Source organism: Thamnophis sirtalis, unplaced genomic scaffold (genome assembly GCF_051295495.1).
Source record: "Thamnophis sirtalis isolate CommonGarterSnake01/CBP01778 unplaced genomic scaffold, rThaSir2_p1.2 scaffold_11, whole genome shotgun sequence".
In the NCBI taxonomy this organism is placed as follows: Eukaryota; Metazoa; Chordata; class Lepidosauria; order Squamata; family Natricidae; genus Thamnophis; species Thamnophis sirtalis.
The window spans coordinates 9022881-9048017 of NW_028261391.1; the positions used below are offsets into that span (position 1 = coordinate 9022881).

The following is a 25137-nucleotide window of genomic DNA, read 5'->3' on the forward strand; positions in this document are numbered from 1 at the left end:
ATGATGGATTAAGATGCAGTTCTTGAAATCTTTAGTCTGTTCCCAAGTGGGAAGAAAATTCAGATCTTGCTTGGAAAGAGTTTTATTTGATATGGTTGATAAGGAGCTACACTAGAAGACCACAAACCCTGTCAAGGTCTCACCTCACATCACCGTGTTTCACAACTCATGCCAGGTTTGATTTTGATTTGATTTTGATTTTACTTTATTTGTATGCCGCCCTTTTCCCTGGGGGGACTCAGGGCGGCTCACAATATAAGGGAGGGGAAAACAGACAAGTTACGAACATGAAAACAATACACTGTTAAAAAAGCACAACAGTCATACCATTCGAGTGGGGTTGAAGTCTTTAGCCCCAGGCCTGTCGGAACAGCCAGGTTTTAAGGGCTATGCGGAAGGTCTGGAGGGTGGTGAGGGTACGAATCTCCACAGGGAGTTCGTTCCAGAGGGTCGGAGCAGCCACCGAGAAGGCTCTCCTCCGGGTAGTTGCCAGTCGACATTGGCCGGCTGATGGAATTCGGAGGAGGCCTAATCTATGGGATCTTATTGGTCTAGTGGAGGGGTAATTGGCAGTAGGCGGTGGAGGTAATTGGCAGTTGACCTTCATGTATTTCGAGCCCTTGACTTAACAATCACAATTGGGACCAGACTTTCCACCGTTTAAACAAGTGGTTTGTTGAGTTGCATCCAGTTTTATGACCATTTTTGGCCAGAATCTGTTAAGTGAATCACAGCAGTTGTTAAGTGAATCATATAGTTGTTAAACCAATCAGCTTCCCTGATTGACTTGGTTTATGGGAAGAGGGCTGAGAAGGTCACGCCTGCTGATCACATGACCCTGGGATGCTGCAGCCGTTATAAAATTCACTCAATGAATGGTGATCAAATACGGATCGAGGACTACCTGTATGGGACCATTGCAAGGAGTAATGGCCACATCTTCCAAGCCTAGCATAAGGACAGCTGCAGGTAGTTCTCAACTGAACATCTGTGGAGATTCTTAGTCATCCATATCATGGTTGTCCCAAAAGGGCTTTCCAAAAGACAACTGAACTGTCTTGGTTTTTTTTCCCCCCTTGACGTTTTGCTCCTCACTCAAGCTTCCTTCAAGTCTGTCTGAAGAACTGAAGAATCCTAACCAGAACTAAGGAAGCTTCTTGGATGAGAAGTGAAACATCTTCAAGGAAAAAAGTCCAGTTGCCTTTTGGAAAACACCTTTGGGTCTCAACTAAATATTCGCCTGCACATCATCATGCACCTCAGTTGTTAGATATGTGGTTTTCAGAGCTCCAGTGGTTAAAAAGAAGCCCTTGTCAGCCCATTGCAGAAATAAAAGTATTTGTCATTGAGAAAAGGCAGCAAGTATTACCTGCAACCGGTAATGGATTCTGAGAGAGTGCCAAATCCTTTACTACAATTAAAAAAAAGGAACAGGTATTTCAGGTGCTATGAAATGTTCATCCTCGGGTATCTAAAAAGCAAAATAAAAATGACTTTGAGCCTAGCTCGGGTTGTTGTTTTTTGTAATGCTGAGTCAACAGCCCAAGGATTGATGCCACCAATTAAAGCCAGGTGTCAAAAAAATCACCATTAAGAGAGACAACAGGCAAAGGATCTTTCTTACACTATGGCTGCATTCATAAAACCTGATTAACTAGTTCATTGAATTGTATTTTCCGAGTTCAAATAACACATTGGCTAGTTTACATCTCAGTGTTGGTGCTCCAGGTGAGGCAACTCTTTAAAAGAGTAGCATGTTCTGCAAATATATCTGCTAAATCTTCATCTGATCAGACTGTGTGTGTGTGTGTGTGTGTGTATGTGTGGTGACAACGGAGTGAAGGCATTTGCTCTGAGGCAAGTAGAGAAAGAAACATTCCAAACCTCATATCAAATCATTCTCCTGTCATTCAACTGTGGGTTGAATTAGATTTAATGTCGGTAAATGGACCTGGAATGTTTTGAGGGTCAATGGTAGGAAAGTGATTCATGTATGCGGGAGCAACATCCCTTCAAATATGTGTTCTGACCTAGGCTTCCTGAGAAAGCATAAATCACAATTTAGTCCCAAAAACCCTCTTTTATTTAGACGGAATTATGTTCATTCACAGTCCGTAATGATTCAGAGTCTGTGAAGAGTCCAACAGACGTCTGCTTGAGTTGCCACAGTCTTTCAGGGGAATGTTGATAAGCACCCACCTTTATCTCCCTTGAAACACTGCCAGAGACCTAATTGCCAATTAGTTTTGCAGGTTCCACCACAAAATTGCGGAGGACAAAATCGTGCTCGACGAAAGCGCACATTTGACGTCATCACAGTGCGACGAAAACATTGCGCTGTGATCGAAAAATGTAAAAATAAAGCTAAAACCTTACCCTAACCCCCCCAAACCTAACCCTAAACCTAACCCTTAACCTAACCCTAAATCTAACCCTAAACTTAACCGTTAATGTAACGCTAAAGCTAATGCTAACCCTTAACCTAACGCTAAACGTAACCCTAACGCTCTAAACCTAACCCTAACCCTTAACCTAACCCTAACCCTAACCCTTACCTTTATGTGAATCGGCTTGCTTTAATTTTAATTTTATTTCAATTTTTAATTTTTTTCGTCGCGCTGTGATGATGTCACATGCACGCTTTCATCGAGCGCGATTTTGTCCTCCGCGGTTTTGACGGGTCACAAGTTTTGCAAGGCCAAACAGCACAGAGTCAAACAGGACTTCTCAGAGCTTGAACCGACTAGATGAACTAATTGCTTCCTGCAAAGGCTCACCTCCATTTGCTCCTCTTTTATGTCTTATGGGAGGGGGCCAATCATCTCCAAGCCTTACTCCCGAGTTGCTCTTTTTTTCTTTTCTTGCCTTCTGGCAGCTCTGCACATGCACACACTGGGAACAGGCTCACACTGTTCTTCTGCCTCGCTGATGTCAGGCTCCAGAGGCAGCACATAACTACCAGATGGCCCTGGCCCCCTCTCTGCCTCCGATGCAGAGCCCTCATCCGAGCCTTCCCCAGACTCCAGGACTGGCCCATGTTCCTCCCCAACCTCCCCACTGTCCGACTCTGCTGCCAGCTCCGCAGGCCGTCGGCGGACCACAACAATATGTAAAAGTTTGAAAATAAAGCTGGATGAAAGTTTAAACGTTCTTCAGCAAGGAATCGAGGCTTGTGTTTTATCCAAAAACCTCTGGTTCCTTTCTGCACGTCTGTCCGCGCGCAGCATTGTTACAAGACATGCTGCATTAGTTCAATTTGCAATTCTTCATCCCTGGATGGTTGAGAAATAAAACCAAGGCTGTTAAAAAGTCAAAGATTTTATTCAATAAATATAATTTCCATAATTTTTTTTGTATAACAACATATTAACATAGCAGTACAGGAAGCTGCATTCGACTTGTTTTTGCCACAAAGCATCTTAACATGATGATGGGGTGGCCACAGTGTCTTGAAGTCAAGAGTCCTTTGGACGAGGGAAGGATTGCTCTGGCTTCTAGTTGTTCTGATCCGTCCATTGCACACGACTGGAAGCAACTCAACATGAGTTCTGTCTTCCCAACTGGAATATTATTCAGCGCTCTTTCTAAAATGTAAGGCCGGTAAACCCAATCATGCTTGTTTAAAACAGATCATCACTAAGGTTCATTCTTTCAAGAGCGTAAGGACAGAATCAGTTTACATTTAAGGAAGCCATCTTTGGCATAGTGGGAATAACCTTTCTTTTGCAATCTAAAATTCAAAAAATACAGCATTTTTACAAAGCGTACAAATCTCTCCATCTGCTACTAAAATAAAATAGGGACGGGTTTCTCTTAAATAACGGCCATTCGTTTGGAGAAGTACAAAAATTAGTACTGTGGGTTATGTTGGGTTTCTTTAAAACCAAATATTTGGCTATAATCTGGCAATAGCGAGTTATGCCTTGCTGAAATCAACCTATTAATTAAAGCAGTGTTTCTCAACCTTGGCAACTTGAAGATGTCTGGACTTCAACTCCCAGAATTCCCCAGCCAGCATTCGCTGGCTGGGGAATTCTGGGAGTTGAAGTCCAGACATCTTCAAGTTGCCAAGGTTGAGAAACACTGAATTAAAGCATATTTCTTTATGTTCCCCCCTTCCCCACAATTAAGCATGATTCTGTTTAATGGAAGCTACTCCCAGATTAAACACGCACATAGGACCACAAACTTAAAATGTGTCACTTGTTTATAAGAGGAGGAAGCTTTAAAATATTTTTTAACTTTCAGAACCTCAGAATTTATCTCAAGAACCTCTTCAATGAAAGAACAAGGCAAAGGACCAAATGTGCAAAGTAGTTGCATCCTCTACATTAACTGCTAGCATTTTTTAAAAAAAATTGTGGTGACAGCACCAACTTAGCCAGTAGTAGTTGTTTTTTTCTAGAGCTAATTCCATCCACCACTAGGAACTAAAAGCAACTTTACAATGATACCTTCTACTGCTCTAGTGGATCTGTCCGAGGGCAGCTGGTGATCTTTAGTAAATGTTGAGTTACCTTGAAGAAACTGCCATCTCCCTATTGCAATGGCGATAGTTTCATTAGTAGGTTTACTACAATGACAATACATATTAAAAGAAACTCTCCTATAATATATATGTCCTCAGTTAACAACCGTCCTGTTTTGCAACCAGTTATGACGGTACTGAACAACTGACTTTGTAACCAGCCCTCAAACTTAACAGCTGTTGCAGCCTCTCTGGGTCCCACCGCAGCATTTATGACCAGCGTCCTGCTATCACAAGATCACAATTTGTGATCTCCACAGCCAGTTTCTGACAAGCAACATCAATGGACAAGGAAGGAGTGCAGTGAAATCACAAGTCACAGAGTCTCACTTCGTGACCCTGGGTGATTCATTTAACGACTGCATCACTTAGAAATGGCGTTGCCAGTCCCAATTGTGATTGTCAAGTGAGGACTCCCTGTACCATAACGTTCAACCAGCAGTTGAATTCCTAAGTTTCAGCAGAGTCTACTTCAACACGACCTGGTGATACTGGTATTGAAGAGTATTTGTCCATGCAATATATATTTTGGATCACCGACCTAACTCCAGTCCTAAATCAAATTTATTTGTAGACAAAGACCTACAGATTCCCATATTAAGTCAATGGCATAGGGAGAATTCTGGAAAAAGCAGGACAGTTGCATGGCTTAGAAAAGGGGTGGTAGAACAGGATGGCTGGCTAGGGAATTCTGGGAATTGAAGTCCACAGGTCTTTTATCCAAAGCTGGACACTCCTGATTTAGAGCATCAAGGACACATCCACAGTACGGTTACGATTGTGTCTTGTTCGGCAAAACTAGCATGTTGTGCTAGTCTGAGGCATGCTCAAGATATAGTAGAGAGTTCATCCGTGCCTACAGGAGACCACGTCAAGCGGTTGAACGAATCCCTTTTTCAAGCAGTAACCCATGTTATTTAGCTAACATTAACCACTGAAATAAACACACTTCTTAACAGTCAAGAAAGCAATCTCAACAATAACCTGGTGCATAAAATTGAACAAGAAATATAATACTCAAAAATAAAATATATGTATACAGGTAGTCCTCGACTTACAATAGTTCATTTAGTGACCGTTCAAAATTTCAGCGGCACTAAAAAATGTGGCTAAAATTCAGACGCTTGGCAGCTGGCTCACACGACCATTGCTGTCCCAAGGTCATGGGTTTACCTTTTGATAAGCAAAGTCAACGGGGAAGTCAGATTCACTTAGCCACCATGTTACTGCTTGTCAACTGTAATGATTCACTTGACAACTGGCAAGGTTGGTCCTAAAATGGGACAAAACCCACTTAACAAATGTCTCACTTAACAACAGACATTTTGGGTTCAATTGTCATCGTAAGTCAAGGACTACCAGTATTTATGATGTCGCTGTATCAAATCTCCCCCCTCACTGGTTGTAACTCCATTTTTGATACATTTTTAATCTGCTTTTATTATTTTATAAGTAATTCATGACAGGGAACACACATAATACTGCCTTCCCCCTCCTATTTTCCATACATAGAAACCCAGTATTGGAGTGACTAATTATGACTGAACTTTGAAGTTTTACACTTAAAGTCTCTGCCCACTTGTTAAAAACACAGAAAATCCAGACATCGTTTTCAAACAAATGCTAATTCCTTTTATCCTGAGAAAAGTTCCAACTAAAAATAAAAAGATACATTTATGTTCTTTGGAATGCTGGGCAATGTTTAGTAATCTAAAATGCATCTTTTTCCCTGAGTGTGGTTGATTTTACTGAGTGAGTTTATGCAAGTTGAGCTGCACTTCCATACCTGTCTTAGTTAAAGTCCCAAACGAATCAAAATTCATAATGGCATTCCCTTTCTTAATAGGAGATAGTGGAATAGCAATAGCACTTAGACGTATTATACGGCTTTATATAGTGCAACCCTCTCTAAGTGGTTTTACAAAGTCAGCCTATTGCCCCCAACAATCTGGGTCCTCGTTTGATCAACCTCAGAAGGATGGAAGGCTGAGTCAACCTTGGGCCTGGTGGGATTTGAACTGCCAAATTGCAGGCAGCTGGCAATCAGCAGAAGTAGCCTGCAGTACCGCACTCTAGCCACTGCGCCACCGAGGCGCTAAATAAAAGAATAGAATTATAGAGTTGGAAGGGATCTGTAAGGTCATTTAATTCAGTCCCTTACCTGGCGTAGGAACCCTGCGAAAACCTTTGGGACAGATGGTTAGCAATTCTTACCATCAGGAAATCTCTGCACTGGAATCTCTTTTGGTGTAGTTTAAGTTCATTGTGGGGGGGGGGGGATCCAATCTGGCACCAATTAGTATTTTTTTTTTTAATTGCAAAGACAATGGACTGAATTTGAGGGGGCATATCACCCTCTATAGCAAAGGTCTTCAAACTCGGCAACTTTAAGACTTGTGGACTTCAACTTCCAGCATGGATGACTGAGGAATTTTGGGAGTTGAAGTCCATAAGTCTTAAAGTTGCCAAGTTTGGGGACCCTTCCTCTATAGGATCAAGAAGTGATTAAATAAGTTATTTATAATGTGGTTTTTTTTATAGCAATGGTGACTGAATACGAGGACAGGTGTCAACCCTAAGTTATTTCTTTTAAATGGCCATATTCTGAGGGACAGTTGGTCCCCTAACGATTGCCAACTTTTTTCTTTGTCAGATGAAATGATGATGCTACGCCTCAATGGAAATCGTGGGAATTAAAACCTGGATCATCCTGGGACCGGCTTCATTTTCAATGGGCATGGAGAAGATGGTTTTCCAGGCCCCTTGACACCTCAACCTGCAACTGTCGTAGAAATTCCTGAGACCAACCCAGATCTGACGCCCTTTCGGAGTTCTCCAATGCCATCACTAACAAGGACGGTCATTTCACAGCTCCTTCTGCCCCGAATTCCTTTACCCCGCCGGGCGTTATGGGTGAGATGCTCCACTCTGCTGACCAGGACCAGGACCAAGACCACAGAACACAACATCGATGGCATCTTTGTTTGGAATAGGAGATTCTGCAACTTGGTGGAAAGCAGTAGAGAAAGACTAAGCGGGTTTTTACCAGAGCAGGAGCCTCAACTGGGAAGTTGAAAACTTATTCCACGAAATGTGACAATCCGTTTCTGTATGGGTAGCTGCCAAGAAAATTACATGCCCGTGTGTCCATGAAGTTATTGGTCTTGATGGAAAAAAAATGGCTCTTTTTTCGTGTTCTGCGGACTCTCAGAAAGACACATAGAATTTATCCTATCGTCCCCCAAAAATATAATGAAGAAAAATCATCTTCCTTCCTTGGCTTATCCTCAACTGTTATTGCTTAATCTGCTGTAATTCGTTCATTTCACAGACGTTTCCTGCATTTCCTTTTCTCTGTCCTGCAATGTATTTTTGGCCTAATCCTCAACCTGGAAGCAAACATGAGTTTACTGAAATACACAAAACATTCAGAGAAAGAAAGGACGAAACTTAATTGTGATCTGGCGTAAAATACATTTGCTTTCCTTCCATTTTGACCCGAATCGCTGGCCATTGAACAAATAAGAGGAGAAGGAAACAGGTCTTCACTCGGTTGTTACTTTTGCCCCTTAGTGAGAAACTGATACCCGGCTTGGATAGATGGGAGTCTTAAAACTCTTCCTGAATTTGTTTAAATGCATGCTTCTTCTGCACCCTTACACACACTGAGGAGGGACGAGAAAGAAATGGGAATTTAAAAAAGAACAACAACACATGGAATCAGTTCCAGTAAGAATTGTACATCTGCAAAGAAAAAAGAGTTAAATGCCAACGTCATACAAAACCAAAGCGGAAACATGAATCGCACGATGAAGTGGATTTAAATAAATGCTTGGAGTTTTGATTTTTTAAAATTTTTTTGGATCCTTTCACAATTAGTTTGGGGAGGGGGGGTTGGTAGTGGAGGGGAAGGGGGAAGACAAACCAGAATGGAAAGGATGGATATGATCTATGGATCTATGACCATGATGAAATGATGCTCCTTTGAATAAGAACTCCGGGTGGAAAGGCAGGATAGAAATAAAAGGAGTAAAGGATATTTGGAATAAGGGGAATATACTGAACATGTTGAAGTATGTGCAGGCTGCTGATTGTGAGGGGCATTTCCCTGGAAAGCTCTGTCTAGTTCCTTGAAATAATGGTATTCGGCCAGAAGGCTACTAACATATGGCAGTGTCTCAACCTTGGAAACTTTTAAGATGGTTGGACTTCCAACTCCCAGAATTCCCCAGCCAGCAGGGCTGGCTAGGGAATTCTGGGAGTTGAAGTCCACACATCTTGGTTTTCTGGTTTGAAAACCACTGCTATATTGAATCAATCTCTAGGTTCCTAACGGGGAAAATTAGTATAAAAAATATAAAGGGAACTGCCATTCCTAAAAAGTGTACAAGTTTATGACCAGAGTGTTTACACAGTGGGGGTTTCTGATAATTGCTTAATTTTGGAAGCAAGAGGCTCGCCATTTGGGGCAACCGCACCCCAAATCATGGGGAGGGGAAGATATCCTTGTAACTCACCTGCAGGGACCCAGAGAAGCATTATCTAATTCATTGTTGACAAAAAGAAAAAAAAAAAACACCTGTTCATTTATGGATTCTCTCCAGCCACAGCAGTGGGACTGGAGTATTAAATGACACATTTTTATCTCAAGTAAAAATGTGGGAGCTAATGCTTTCAACAGTCCTTTTGGGGCATTTTAACCTGCCAAGCCACATTTGATTGAAATCAAGAATTCAGACGCAATTTCTTTAGGCTAAGCCCATCATCTCTTTTATTGTCTCGAAAAGCATGCACTTCATTCGATATAAACTATGTACAAGTACGGCTGCATATTATTATTATTATTTGCCGCCCCTGCAAAATCAGGGAGAATTCGTAAGTGCTCTCAACAAGAGTATAACATGGCTAAATAATGTTGTTTAATGTTGGGGAGGGAGGAGTGGAAAAGGAGAAAAGTAATGCCTCGAAAAAAAGCATCCCTTCCCACAAATTTGAATCAAGAATATCCAGAAATAAAGCTAATTTATTTAACAGCTTCCTTTCCGCCCCAAAATGAAAGCAAATATACATTGTCCCAAGATAATGTTGCTGGATCCAATCTGAGTTGGTCATTGGTTTATCCTTCCAAGCTTTTGGGCTTATGCTGGAGTCCATCCATAGGAAATTTCTTTCTCTCCACATTTCCCTTCGATGCGCAAAATCTTTCAGAATTAGCTAAGCAATAGCAATAGCAGTTAGACTTATATACGGCTTCATAGGGCTTTCAGCCCTCTCTAAGCGGTTTACAGAGTCAGCATATTGCCCCCAACAACAATCCGGGTCCTCATTTTACCCACCTCGGAAGGATGGAAGGCTGAGTCAACCTTGAGCCGGGGAGATTTGAACAGCCGAACTGCAGCTAACAGTCAGCTGAAGTGGCCTGCAGTGCTGCACCCTAACCACTGCGCCACCTCGGCTCCTAAGACAATTTATGAAAGAGAATCTACTCAGCTTGTGGAGAAGAACACCGTTTCCCAATTTAGCAAAGCCACTCATATTTTGATAATCAGTTGTGGATATTTGGGAATCAAAGCAGTCGCTTTTCTGAAGGGTTTCTAGTATATTATTATTATTATTATTACTAATGTGATGATGGAAAATTATAAGCATCCATCTACACAATGTTAAGATTTCCACTGGAATGTAGAGTTTTTCAACAGTATTTGTTCCAAATACCAAGACTTCGATCTTCTAATATATGGCCATGACATTTAAAAAGGATGCCACAAGGGGCCGGTAGATTGGTTACAACCAAAATGTCATGGTTTTCCACAAGGCATTGAGAAAAATCTCAAGTAATGGATTCCATTGTGGATAACGTCAAGAAGCTTCGGTCGCTGGTAGACAGAGGTTCCGTAGAGCTCCATGATCTAAAGCAATAACAAGAAAGAAACGTTTGCTGATGGGAAACCTGCGTTTTGGTCCCAGAGGCGTTTTCAGAAACATACATCCAAAATGACTTAAGATATGATCGAAAGTTCTGATGGCAAATTAGGCAGAGTTGCAGAAAAACTCCCAGAACCAGGATCAGAAATGCTAAGGTTGCAATCCGTTCTTGGGAAGACCCATATTATTAGATCAGAGTTAAAACGTGACTTGCTTTCATAGAGTTACTCTAATCCAGAGCTCCGTAGGTGTGAAGGTTTTATGTAAACACAGGCATGCTTTAGAGCAGTGTTTCTCAACCTTGGCAACTTGAAGATGTCCGGACTTCAACTCCCAGAATTCCCCAGCCAGCATTCGCTGGCTGGGGAATTCTGGGAGTTGAAGTCCGGACATCTTCAAGTTGCCAAGGTTGAGAAACACTGCTCTAAAGCAGAGGGGGGGGGGGAGGGGGACTATGGGTCCTTTATGACTTGTGGACTTCAAGTCCCAGAATTCCTGAGCCAGCAAGGGCCATAGTTCCCCACGCCACTGTATTCTAGCAGGTTCGTGCATCCAGAATGCGGATTATGCAATAAATAGCAGAGCGCTTAAGAAACTGAAGGAATCCTATAATTGGTGCGCAACCCCCTCCCCTCCCAAATGAGAGACCGTGTAAATGTCTACCCCCCCCCCCAGCCACCCCAAATCAGCTGAGCAAAACACTGCAAGTGGATATGTTTAATAACACAACATCGGATTTGGAGCAATCAATGCAAGCGACAGTTGGATGGAAGAGAAATGTAGAACAGATTTTGATGATTTGGGAGAAAGCTGTGCACAATGAAAACACGAAACGGTTCTAAGGCTCTGCTAATTGATTTGATTAAAACAGATCTTCACTCTGTTAAAGAGAAGGTTAGGTATTGTATCTCTTTCCTTTACACTCCAAGCATTTAGGCACACAATTAGATGAAATGCGAGATCACTCATCCAAATTATTCAATAGATTTGATTTCATGCTCTGCTCCTCATATTTGACAGAATATTAAGTACAAAGATTATTTGGTTGGCAACACAACTTTCCTTCGTAGTCGGTTAAAACCACAGAAATCAGTTTAGATGTGTAGGGTGTTGGGTAATGTACATCTGCCAATTGGACTCTTCACCTGAGACGTGGAGGGTATCTTAATGGGCTTCAGACAAAGGTCATCATCTCCACGAAGACCGGCATGGAGGGTTGTGTAATACGGCACAGATGAAGTAAAGCTTGTTCCGTCTATACTACTAATTATCTTACGATGGAACAAATAAAGAAATGGCCTGCAGAAAACATTTTATTTGGGTCACTTCTGTAAACCTCTGTGGAAATATTTTTAACTTATATCCAGGTCAGCTACTATTGTAAGAAGAATGACTAATACATCCTCAAATCAAAATATAAGGCTACGTCCACTTTGTAACTCTGCGTGCTCATAAGGAATGGTTACGAAGTGTGTGTGAGTTTTGTACCCTGAAAATAGGCATTTCTTAATATTTTGCTTAGGTAGGAAACAAAATACTGAAGGGTCGTATGTCCGAATAATTTCGGTTCCAATCAAATCTGGGAAATGACAGTCCTATCCCAGATTGTCATCACCGTTAAATCCTTGATTTTAAGGAATCAAGGAAAATCAATTGTTGCATTACGAAATGCTTCAGTTTAGATCCCATTCAAAGTGCCTGGAAGGCAGTACCATTTTAAATCTTGCATTTTAAAATATACATTAACAACAATTTAGAGGTTTGCTCTAATTGGGAGAAAACCCAGCAGAATTTCAAAGTACTATTTTGGCAATCCGTCTTCCACATATCAGCCCGCAGATCAGATGAGGGAGGAGTACTTCATCTTCTATCAAACATGAGAGTCAAATCATATCTTTGTCTTTGTTAAGATACAGAAAACAGAAAAGCATTTTTTTAAAAAAAAACACAAGATGTATTTATTCAAAGTTGATTTTGAAGTTGGCGACACCTACCTTTTGCAAGAACCATAATTAAACTCTCAATGAACAAGATAGCACAGACCTCTGAATATGTATTTCGCTTGTTTCATTTCCAACAATGTAGCATCACATTGTCGTATGACTTAAGATGGGGCTAATGAGATAGGAGTAAACCCCTCCAAATTAACTTCAATTTCCAACCCAAGGCTGCATCCAGATTGCATGCTTACCATCATTAACTAATTAAATCACTTTTTGCGGATTGGCACAATCTCTTGTCCCATCATAGTCTGCACACTAGGCTAAAGCAGAGAACAAGACTAGCCAGGTTTACACCAACCAAGCTTAGCATATAATGAGGATGAATCTGCTGTGTTTTTGCCTGAATGGGATACACGTGTGGCATGCATACAACCCAACAGTGACGACAAACGTTAACACTCTCCCATGTAAGAACAAGGTGGATAACAATCATTTTAAAGGGTGAACATGAAAGAGCTTGATATAAAATTTTTGGTGCAATCAAGGTTGCTCTCTTTGATCATGGGGATGAAGGAGGACTATCCATAGGGGCTGGTTAAAAAGTAAAGAGAGCAACCATGATGGTTTGATCAAGGCTCTGTGTTTGGCGTGCAACATGTATGCCTCTGGGTTGAAGAAATCCTGAAACTTGCAGAGGAAGGAGTTCACAGTATCTCTGCGTGGTGAATTACAGAGAGACCACTGTATACCCTCCTGCCAGGCAGCCCTGCCACTGACAAGACCTCATGCCATGCATTCTCCAAGCACAGTAATGGCAGGTGGGCATTCTAATGGTAGAGAATATCCAAGAGGTGCAAATGTACTTTTATCATCAGAAATCATTATCCCCAGGGGAGAAAAGGTTAATGTTAGATCAATCAGATACTGCTCCTGTTTTAAAAATGTCTAGGAAATATTTTATTTTGTACATCTTGCCTTCTTTCTTTACAAAGAGGGACAGGTTGCTATTTTTTTTTTAAATCCGCCTTGTAACAGTTTCCATTTTATGAAGGAAAAAAATAATCACTTTAGTAAAAACTTAAAAAACGGAGCTGCAGAGGGATTAACACACTTGAGGATATTGGGTTTTTTTTTTTTTTTTAGAAAAGAAAATCAATAAGAAAAGAAAATTAATCAGAAAGCTGAGCACTGAGAATTACAATTCAGAAGTGACCACAGTATGTTTTCCAACTTTAAAAAAAAAAAAAAAGTAGCCACTCGTAAAAAGCTACTGCATCCTTAAATGAGGACTGCAAATATCCAGCTGACCAATAGATAGCGGCAAACAAATATAGAAAACTAATTCCTTATGCCATCCAACTGTTGTCCGGCTTTTTTCCCAGAGACCTGGTAGCCGTACTCCCAACTTGTACGGCCATCTGTAAGATCTTCAGATGTTTCACCTGATCCTTTTGAAAGCAGTATCCTCCTTTTCTTTGCAATCCAAAGAGGACTGCAGGACATCCATGCCTTCTGGGAATCTCAAACCCTAATAATTTGCTTGATCTCATCTTATCTCAACTCAAGCTTGCTGTTTAACTGCGACCAAGATTGAACAACATTCTCTCAGCTGATGCTTATATCACCGAGGAAAGAAGAAAACAATTGTAACCTGGCATTTAAACAAGGGTATAGAAACACGGGGCAAAAACTGATTTCCTAATCTCCTTTTTCTACATATCCGTAGAGTTTTCACCTGTACTTTTTAAGATAGAATCTTCTGTAAATTAAGAATTGGTTCTCATTGATCTTCCTGTTGAGGATCTTTTCAAAATTAAAAAAAAAAGACCTGTACAAATTAGCGAAAAAATAAATAGGCTCAGCATTTATTTCTGAATGGCTTCACGTTAGTTTTTTTAAAAAAGGTCTACTTTTAATCATAATTTGGGATGGCTTTAGATTATAATGTTTTTACTCAGATGCGAGCTTTGTTTCGTATTGTTAAAAGTAATTGACTTTCACACAGTTGGTGAACAAGAAATAGAGGAAAGCTACTTTCCTCACCCCCCCCCTGAAGTGAAAATTTCAGGGGACAGAACGCAAACCTTGGAGCTAAAAGGAAGCTTGGTTGCATGTCTAGAAGGGGAGACACATGGTGATCAAATACCGCTCAAGCCTTCTGATTTCAAAAGGCAAAGCAGCTAAAGGGGAAGGGAAACGAGGACGTTGGTCTGACTTTCAGGGGGGGAAAAAGACATACAAGGGAAGGGGAGAAACTATACAGAAATGTGCATGTTAAGTACAAAGGCAAAAATGATGCACACAGGGAGCTCAGGGCAAGAAAAAAACACGCTTGTGAATCACTGGCCGGTGATGGGAAACTACAGGGAAGCGCTCGCCTGAGGCAGCGTATAACGCCAAAGCCACTAAAAGGCACAATAGCAGTTGCAGGATCAGAGAATAGACAGCGTCATTAAAAAACAAAAAACAAAATTCAACCAGTTTTTCAACAACAACCAGTTATAACGCAACGATCTCTCATTCCCCCCCACATTCAAAGCACAAACTTGGATCTTCTCTGAAGATCCCAGACTGAACCTAGGAAAAGGTGGTTTCCTGTCTAGGAAACTAGACATCTATAGCTGTCGGCTCATCGTGTTCCAGTTTATAGGAGAACTGTCTGCAGCAAAGGCATTTCAGAGAAATTCCACACCTGTTGACTCGGGTGGGGCTGCATCGTCCCATTACTCGCTCCAGCATTCTTCTAAAAGATGCGCAGGCTGGCTCCCCATCGGAGAAGCAACACATGGACTCCAGGCAGTTGACACCTGGAGCTGTCTTAGTAAGCTGTGGGGAAAAGAGAGAGAGAAAAAAACAGGGAAACCAAGCGGGAAAGAAATTAGCAAACCCTCACCAGGATCTTCGTTTTTTGCTAGTACAGTTACAGACACTTTAGAAGCACAGATGCAGTTCCGATTTAGCTTGCATGCGCTTTCTGGGTATAGAAGCTTAATTCTATAAATATTCTGAGAATCACAGGATAGTAGTTAACGGTTCATTTGCCTATTTGACACTTGGAAGGCCAGTAGATGTGAGAACTAGGTTCCAGTCTGTTAATTGCCTGACTCACAATCTCTACCACTGTGATTACACTCATACACAACTAGCACCCAGAAACCCATTTGCAAAGTTTGGCTGACTCCAAGGGAAGTCAACGGACAGAAATTCTGATAGAAAAGAAGCTGAAATCTATTCATATCTATTTCTCTCTCTCTCTCTCTCTTTTCTTTCTACGACCCTTTTAATCCCTTACTGTGGAGTGGGGTTGGGACAACTGTATGGAGCTGAGCATTTACTGGCCGGATGCCCTTCCTGACACCTATGAGGAGTCTGCAGCAGATATTTTCTCTTTGTGCCTTGAGAAAGAAACATCTGCCTGCCCAGGATGAAACATTCAGCCTTCTGAGTGGGAGGCGAGAGTCTTCACCTCTGGGCCACTATTTATTTTTCTCTCTATTCATACCTATTTTTTCCTGCCAAATAAAATGGCCTGGGGTATACAATCAAAGATAAGAGGAAAGTGGTGACTAAATAACCTGAGAGCAGCTGTTAAAAGAGTTGGAAATAATTTTCGGCTTGCACAAAATGGCCGTAAGAACTCTAAACAGAGAACAAAACAAAACAAAACAGTTTATTTATCTGAGACAAGAATCAATGTCATTAAGGAAAAACAAGGAAAAGCAGGATATTCAGCTGAAATTGAAAAAAGGTGCCTCATCATCAGAATGACTTAAAATTAATGTGAAACTGGTTATTAGGAAAAAAGACACTGAAGATTTAAAAATAAGAAGTTAGGGAGGCACTAACAACAAGAGGCAGCAATTATTTACATAGCTAAATTAGAAATTAGTTTTAAAATCCATGTCAGAAATATCACTGTACCATACTGCTCAGAAATACTTGGAAAATTCCCTTTTCTCAAATGAAAATATTTGCCTGTTTCATTAGGGATTGAATTTAAAAGGTTGACTAACAATCAATTGCTAGAGTTCTGTTGTAAATATTAGCAGAAATGAGACAATTTCTCATCTGGTCAGATTTAAAGCTGGAAAATCCAGCTTTGGACCCACAGACATTGTAGAAGAATAAACAAACAAACAACCAAAAAAGACCAGATGATTCTCGCTTTCAAATATTGACTTGCAGCTAACCATGAATGGAATTTGAGGAAAAGACAGATGCTGGTAAATCTGTAGCTCTTTAAACTCTTTGACCCAATTACCCTCTATCCCAGTTTTGAATAAAGTTATCATCCCCCACCAAAAGCAAAACAAAACGCAAACAGATTCTGTGCTTTTACACGTGTCTTGCCAACAGAAGACCCAAACTGGATCCTTGACTCACAAACAAGCAATTACAAATTGCTCCATTACACCCAGTATATGCCCATCCTCCTCCACCTCCATCTATGCCGGAGAGTCCCAAAACCTTCCCACGGTAACATTCACAATTGCCCTGAGGACTTCTGGTAAAGGTTTATTATCCAGCCCTTTCCTGAAATGCACACCTGGCTTGGAAATCATTTTCAGGAAGCAGCAAATTGGAGGAAAATTCTGTCTCCTGCTCCAACCCACAGATTAGGTTTAGGTTAGGTTTATTAGATTTATATGCCGCCCTTCTCCCAAGGACTCAGGGCGGCGTACAACATTAAAAGAAGCACATAATGCAAAAGTTTTAAAAAAATTAAATAGAATATCCCAAACCCAATTAAAATTGACAATGACATTTTTTTTAAAAAAATTAAAATTAACAGTGATCAATAATTTATTTTGTTTTGTTCAGGCCAGGCCGGCTTGCTGGAAAAGCCAACTTTTTAGGGCGCGTTGGAAGGACCGGAGGTCAGGGATTATACGAAGCTCCGGGGGCAGCTCATTCCAGAGGGAAGGCGCTCCCACAGAGAAGGCTCTCCCCCTGCGGGTTGCTAGCCGACACTGTCTGGCCGACGGCACCCTGAGGAGGCCAACTCTGTGGGATCGCACTGAACGATGGGAGATGATAGCATTACATATTATTACAGCCTGACACAAAACAAGGACCACATTGATGGCACCTGGCTTGCAAATAACAGCTTCCTCACCAAACTGGAAGGTTAAAACATCAACGTAATGCAGGTTTCAGCTCTTTGGTCCCAAAAGTTCTGGACTGCCCAAGTTTTTTTTTTAAAGTTGATATGCAGGGTTGACATGACTACTGATGGCAATCAAGTTCTCCGACATCAATCAAAATACCTCTACAAAGTTTCAACCATGCCAAAGGACATGGAGAACAGGTACTGTCATGGATCAATTTTTTAAGGCAATAGTATCCTGTCCTATTTGAGTCTTCTTCCTCTGTTCATCAGAAGATGGGAAAAAAATCTTGAAAGAGAATTTCCTATCTTCTTTTTGGGGATTAAAAAAAAGCTCAGCTGGATCATTTTCTTAGTATAGCAACATGAATGTTAACATACATGCTGGTTTATGTAGAGTTGAAGTGCCAATATTAGAATAAGCATTTTATAGATTACAAGGATGTTTGACTTTAGCGGGTTTTGTCAAGACGGAGTTTAGCACAGCAACAGGAGGGAAATGTCTGCTTGTTGCATTTTGCATTGCCTCAGGAACTAAGACTGAGTGCTTAGAATAAAACATAGAATAAATCCCAAGCAGTGGAGAATCTAGAACTTGACTAGTTTGTAATCATGGTCTTGTGTATTTCCCACAACTGAAAACTACTGTTTCCCTGAAAATAAGACAGGCTCTTATTTTTTTCACCCCTGAAATAAGAGCTTGGCCTTATTTTTGGGGAGGACTTATTATTTTTGAGGTGCAGGAAGTCTCTTAACCTCGTGGCCACATGGATCACCATATGGACCATGGAGGAGCTGATCCAGAGAGGGCCAGAAGTGCTGTCTCTGTTTCTAGTACAGTCAGCCCTAGTGTCTCTGGGCCTCCTGCTCTTTTTGCGGCCGCCACTAAGAGAAGGGGCGTGGTAGCTAGGATTTGCGGCCTCTGCGAGGCTGTTCCTCATGGACGGCAGGTGCATGTGGGGTGCGTGGGGCATGTGCCCCCCTTCCCTCCCAGGAAATGGCAGGGACTGGCTATGCATGAGTTTAAATATTTTAGTGGTGGGGTTATTTTCGGGGGAGGGCTTATTTTAGCACATGCACTCAAAAGCCCGATGGGGATTATTATCCAGGGAGGTCTTATTTTCGAGGAAACAGGGTATTAAAAGGATGACTTCTGATTTTTTTTAAAATTTACGATGGGCAGCCAGTGGCCCAGCTGTATCAAAAGGACCAGCCAGTCTCTTCCCAGTCTTACCACCCAAGAAAATCCAAGGCAGATTAGACACAGCTGCTGGGAGCCAATTCAGAAATTTGCGAATTGCAGAGATTTAGCAGAAAAGTCATGGATACACTTCTTGTCCTGTGAATATCTCCCGCTTTAAGGAGGGGGCACATTCTTTTCTTTGCTAGCTGGAGAATGACCTTACCAGAAGGGATAAGATGATTTTTTTCCCCTCCCCAGCAACAGTTTAAGACTGGGAGTGGAAGTTAAACTGGTTCCATTTCTATTCCTGGGCACTCCCATAAATTCAGAAGGATTTTAGGGGGGAGAGAGGGGGGTTTAAAGCAACTACCGTTGGTTTTAAACAACATACTAAAAATGTTGCTGCCAAAAGCCAACTGTTTTCCATTGATGGGGGCAAATGAAGTTCATCTAATAGGCCAGTCCAATTCTACACTCAGCATACATTCGGCCTGAGTCAATGAGATACTGAGGACAACAGATCTTGGTCAGAAACTGATAAAAATGAACAGGCTCCTGGTAATGCAACCAAAGAAATGAATCCTTTTGATGGAATATAAAATCCAAATCCATAAAATAAAGCCTGCTTGATATATGCACGCCTCCTAAAAAGAGCTTCAATATGCAGTTCACATACAATCTCCAACCTCTACTTTATCTCTAAGCTTGGCTTCCCAACTAAAGGTCCATGTTGGTTTATTATTGCTCTGGATTCTTGTGTGCCTGGTTCCTGTCCGATTTACCCCTTAAATTCAAGGCAGACAATCAAGGAAGTCATTCCTATGTCAATAATGGCACGTTTACCTTAAATATTCCCCAAGAAATATCTGTGTGCCTCTAGTCCTCTAAAATCAGAAACCCTTTGATGGAGGCCTGATTCTAGGCTTGCGAGGGGAAAAACAAACTTGAAAATCCAATATAACCAAAGGTGCAAAACAGTACTTACCACCTTTGACCTTACAGTCTTTCATAAACAACAAATGACCTAGGCTTTGGGAAATGGCTCTCTGAGAATCAGAAACTTAAGCAGAGGGGAACTTATCCAGTAATCCAGCATTTCTCAACCTTGGCAACTTGAAAATATGTGGCCTTCAATTCCAGGGATTCTCGTGTCAGCATATTGGCTAGGAAATTCTAGGGCAGGGGTCTCCAAAGTTGGCCACTTTAAGACTTGTGGACTGGGGAATTCTGGGAGTTGAGGTCCACAAGTCTTAAAGTGGCCAACTTTGGAGACCCCTGCCGTAGAAGCTGAAGTCCACAAATGATCAAATGGTCCAGATACACTGCTGTAACCAAGAACAGAAATTTGGCATTTTCTCTAGTGTGTTTCTCGAAGTCACAAGTGTTGTCGAATGAAAACAGTACATATAGATTTGTGGCAGAGATAGCAAAGGGTAAAATTTATAAAGTTGTGCAAGACAAAAAAAGGAGACCTAGGGATGTTTATTAGAAAGCCTACATCGCCTTTGAAAGCACTCCCTCAACATTTTAATCTCCTACTTATCAAGACACTTGGGGAAAGATTGACAATTATGAGGTATTGATTTGATCTCCAAACATCCTCAGCAAATGTAATAGCAGTAGACTTAGCAGTAGACTTATATACCGCTTCATAGGGCTTTCAGCCCTCTCTAAGCGGTTTACAGAGAGTCAGCATATTGCCCCCAACAATCTGGGTCCTCATTTTACCCACCTCGGAAGGATGGAAGGCTGAGTCAACCCTGAGCCGGTGAGATTTGAACCGCTGAACTGCTGATCTAGCAGTAGCCTGCAGTGCTGCATTTAACCACTGCGCCACCTTGGCTCTTATGTAACTTTTATCTTTACTCTTGTTATTCAAAAATATTTGAGCTAATGAAGACCACAATTCCAGAATTATTAACAGAAAACACCCTTTAAATCTCAAGGGCCTGTTAACTATGAATGAACCAATCTATGATTAATCTTAGGTTTTTATTTTGTTAATATCACAGCAGACAAACTGCATCTTGCACAGCCCTTAAAAGTAACGGAAAATGGACAATTTATTAGGGAATGTCAAAATGAATTTGATTATGAATTTGGACTGGAAAACCTATGAGGTCCCTTCTAGCTCTATGGTTTGATAATGTGATATGGAAATTCATTACTCTCTTGGGAAACGCCATAATTTATTAATTATGGAAACTCTAAATAAATAAATGTAGACTATTTGTTAGTAAAAGCACTAAATAGCTACTAACACTGTTCCTTTCTTCCTCCTCCTTCTGACTGGTTGGTCAGTCACATGTTTAGACTAAATCTGGCATTTTGATCCTCCAATAGAGTCCTTCCCAAGGATCCGAGATAAACAGATATTGTTGTTCTATGGTTTTAAAGGTATCGTCACAAGAATGTAAGCTGTTCCAAGTAAAGTTGCTTTTTGCTATTGACCAATGGGTATTTTGTCAATGCCGATGGTCTTCAAGGGTTGCTCCAGATGTTTTGTACCCAAGGGCCCTATTACTTCTGAGGGTATATTTGCTTTCTTTTGTCACAGTTGTTTTACTTCTGTTTGTAGGTCTTTGTATTTTGTGACCTTCAGTTCTTTCTCTTTTATTCTGCTATCTCCAGGTACGGCTACGTCCACTATCCAAACTTTTTTGTCTTTCTTATCAACAATTATTAAATCTGGGTGTTATGTGACAGGTGCTTGTCTTTTTGAATTCTTAAGTCACAGAACACTTTTAACATCTTTACTTTCCATTGTTTTGTCTATTTTGTGTTCTCACCAGTACTTCCTGATAGTTAAGAGCAATTAATCAGTGGAAAGACTTGCCCCCAGAGGTTGTGGGTGCTTCAACACTGGAGGTTTTTAAGAAGAGATTGGACAATCATTTGTCTGAAATGGTATAGGGCCTCCTGCTTGAGCAGGGGGTTGGACTAGATTAGAAGATCTCCAAGATCCCTTCCAACTCTGTTATTCCTTGTAGGCAAATGATATTTCTTGCAGATATTCCAGATATTGCAGATGTACCATTGTTGCTATTATTGGCAACCCACTGTCATGTTTTTAAGGCAATCATTCTCTTCTTGAAGATAGTAACAGTAGAAGAGCAGGAGATAATCTGAGATCTATTGATTATTAATACGTATGTTGACATCACCATGCATTTGTCTACCTGCATCCCTTTCTACCTCCTTTCTGAAATGTATGAATGAGTGCATCTCTTTGTCTTCAGGGGTGCCTCCCACTATTCTTTTGGAAGAGACCCTCTCCTATAAACACTGCAGTGAGCCTCTAATAAACACTGCAGTGAGCCTCAATTATTTGTTCTGTGTTCTGTGTTTTTGATTCCACGTTATTATTGACTTTCCCATTTAGATGAATAACATTCAAACATTAGAAACCAGAGATGTTTTTTTAGTGCTTTGAATTAGTTCAGGACCAAACATCTTGCGTGTCAAAATGCAGATGCTTAACCTCTACTATTTAATATATTTGGCTCTCTCATTTTGTGTTTCTAATGACAAAATCATTGCCAGTATTTATTAGTTTCCATTGGCCTTCAACCTATTAGACAGATAAGAGGATTAATGCTGGAAAAAGACTGATGTAAAAGGTATGATGACTCCATGAATCCCACTGCACATCCCTTTAAGGCTTTTATCTTGCCAGCAATAAATTGGCCAAATTTGGAGGGACAAATTAATTCTGGATGTCTTAATGCTCCTTATTCACCGAGTCGTCTTCTGATGCACAGAATCATCATCATTTTGTTATTTCTTCTAGAGCAGTTTCCATGGTTAAACCATCATTTGGTGCTGATGGAAGGAAAGAGGGGATGAGACAAGTTGAGACACACATGCAGAGGGACTGAGTAAATTTTGGTTGGTTAAAGAAAACTGGACCATGCTCAATGTCAGTCTTAGGGGGCACAACCTTTTGTATTATCTCTCCCTAACTTGGGCTCCTGCAAGATAGACACACTTCAACTTCCAGACTCACAGTCACAGATGAAAATTCTGGAAGTTGAAGTTCACATAATTGGATCTTTCCCTGATTGGGAAAACTTGGTTTACACCGTACACTGATAAACAAATCTAGATAAATCTGGAAACTGAAAACAAAGTATATCTTACGGTCTTCATACTGGTGCAAATTACTCCTATACTTAGCAATAGCACTAAGACTTATATACCACTTCACAGTGCTTTACAGCCCTTTCTAAGTAGTTTACAGAGTCAACATATTTTCCCCAATTTCCCCCCAAGATCTGGGTCTTCATTTTACCCACCTTGGAAGGGTGGAAGGCTGGGTCAACCTTGAGTCGGTCAGGCTGGCAGTCAGCAAGATTAGCTTGCAATAGGGCCTTCTAACCACTGCCCCACCACAGCTCAATCTTAATTGCCCAGAGATGGAATGCTTAGCCTCTAGCATCCCATCTCTGGGCAATTTAATCTCCTGACCCAATGAACCAGCTATGGGTTTCAACTGCAAAAGTCCTCACCCAGCCCATTATTCCCTTTCCATCAACTGTCTTGTTAAGTAGACAATATCCACAATACAGTTAGATGCAAAATATAAACATAAAAGTTACACCAAGAGTAAGAGGAGAAAGAATCCAGTTAGCAAAAGGCACAATGATCTACAAAGGGCAGGCTCTTGCCGCAGCTGTTCCTATTTGACAGTGCATGCCACATGCACCGTTAACATCGTGGATGGTTGAGTTAGGCAGAAGCGGTTAGACCATGCTTGCTTGCTTGGTTTTTTAAAAATGTTATCTTCATCATGGGGTAGACTGGGATTCTGCACCCGATCATCATGCTTGCAATTTTCCCTTTGCCCCTCCCTCCCACGAAGTGTTAGGGGAGAAATGAAACACATGCTATATTTGGCCTGTGAACATACATACGTAGCAAAGCTAAGGGGAAGTCAGAAAGGTACCAACTTGTGCAGCTGTGACTGCCCTCTTAGTTCACCCTAGAGTCCAACATGCCTTTCCCCTTCTCTTAAGTGCTGGTTAGCTGACCTTCATCATGCATAGAATTGGATGGAGAACTGCCCCTCCTACTCTACCTAATTTTGCTCAGCTGACTCGTTGCCCTGGACAAAGGCTGTAGTGCGATGCATTCGTCACTTAAAGCAACTCTGCTGGAGTACATCTACAAGTGGACAAAGAAGGGATGGAACACACAGATCAGTGAGAAGTAGTCACATTGTTCAAAAAAGACAGGCACAGGACAAAGTTCTCAAAAAGGTACAACTTTCATTTGCAAAGCAGGTATGTGCAGAGACACTGGTTTCTGAAGGATTAAAGGCGGGCAACAACCTGATAGATGCCAAGAAGAATTTCGGTTCACAGTTTAATACAGGCGGTATTTATACCAGTGGTGAAATTCACACTTTTTTTTTTACTACCGGTTCTATGGGCATGGCTTGGCGGGCATGGCAGGGGAAGGATATTGCAAAATCTCCATTCCCAACCCCACTCTGAGGTCAGCCAGAGGTGGTATTTGCTGGTTCTCCAAACTACTCAAAGGTTCCGCTACCAGTTCTCCAGAACCTGTCAGAACCTGCTGAATTTCACCCCTAATTTATACCCATCTGCATTGTTTAAGGGGAATTTGTGCTAAATTCACTTCCTGGTTACGATTCCTTTTAATTTTTGTTGTTGGTGTTGCAAACCAGTGTTCCTTACACATAGGAGACTTAGTATAAGCAGGCCATTTTCTAAAAACCATCTATGTCAGGGGTCTCCAACTTTAGCAACTTTAAGACTTGTGGACTTCAACTCCCAGAGCAAAGCTGGCTGAGGAATTCTGGGAGTTAAAGTCCACAAGTCTTAAAGTTGCCAAGGTTGGAGACCCCTGAGCTATGTCATTCAGTCTCAGCTGCCGTATTTTAAAGCTGCTGTTGCATTTAGAGACAGGAGTTGCGATGAACAGACAAACCACATCTTATTTAAAAAAAGGGAAAAAGGGGGATTTCTTACTGAGATTTTCCTTAAGAGGTATTTTTCCCCCTTCTATGAACTGCATACTGGCATAGAAGATGACAGCGGAAAGATACAAAACAGTAAAGTCAAATCAAAACTGCATTTCCACTTCCAATTAGGTTGAAAAAAAAAAGCAAATATCACACAGTAAACAAAACAGGCCTTCAGGAACATCCTCAGAATTAAGTACAAATTCAAAATAGATGCTGAATGCAAATAAATTTGGTTTTCAAGAGCTTCTTAAATATTTGTGTGATCAGAGTTCAAAACAATGGTTGTATTTACAATACAAATAAATTTATCTCTGTAGAAGGTTGTCTTGAAAACACAGCTTTTATGTCGGTAGAATTGGACTTCCATTTAATTGGGATAAACAAACCAAATCTTGTAATTCTTTAAACACTTAAAAAAAAACACTTTATCTTTATGTGACTACATGATTCTAAACTTGTTTT

General features: G+C 41.0%; 1 protein-coding gene across 4 annotated transcripts in view; it reads right to left on the bottom strand.

Moving 5' to 3' along the window:
* Nucleotides 1–3302: 3302 nt before the first annotated feature.
* The window catches only part of ATP11B (ATPase phospholipid transporting 11B (putative)), a 97999-nt gene continuing 76164 nt past the window's right edge, over nucleotides 3303–25137 (bottom strand). The window contains exons 29-30 of one of the 4 annotated variants that reach the window (XM_087725186.1): nucleotides 15089–15222; nucleotides 3303–3730 (exon numbers count right to left, since the gene is read on the bottom strand). In XM_087725186.1, the coding sequence (XP_087581312.1) occupies nucleotides 3652–3730; nucleotides 15089–15222 (213 nt within the window). In that variant the 3' untranslated portion in view covers nucleotides 3303–3651. Of the gene's footprint in view, nucleotides 3731–7871; nucleotides 8194–9271; nucleotides 10438–11155; nucleotides 15223–25137 lie in introns of those variants that run through there. The other 3 variants (XM_087725187.1, XM_087725185.1, XM_087725184.1) reach the window with 3 other exon arrangements.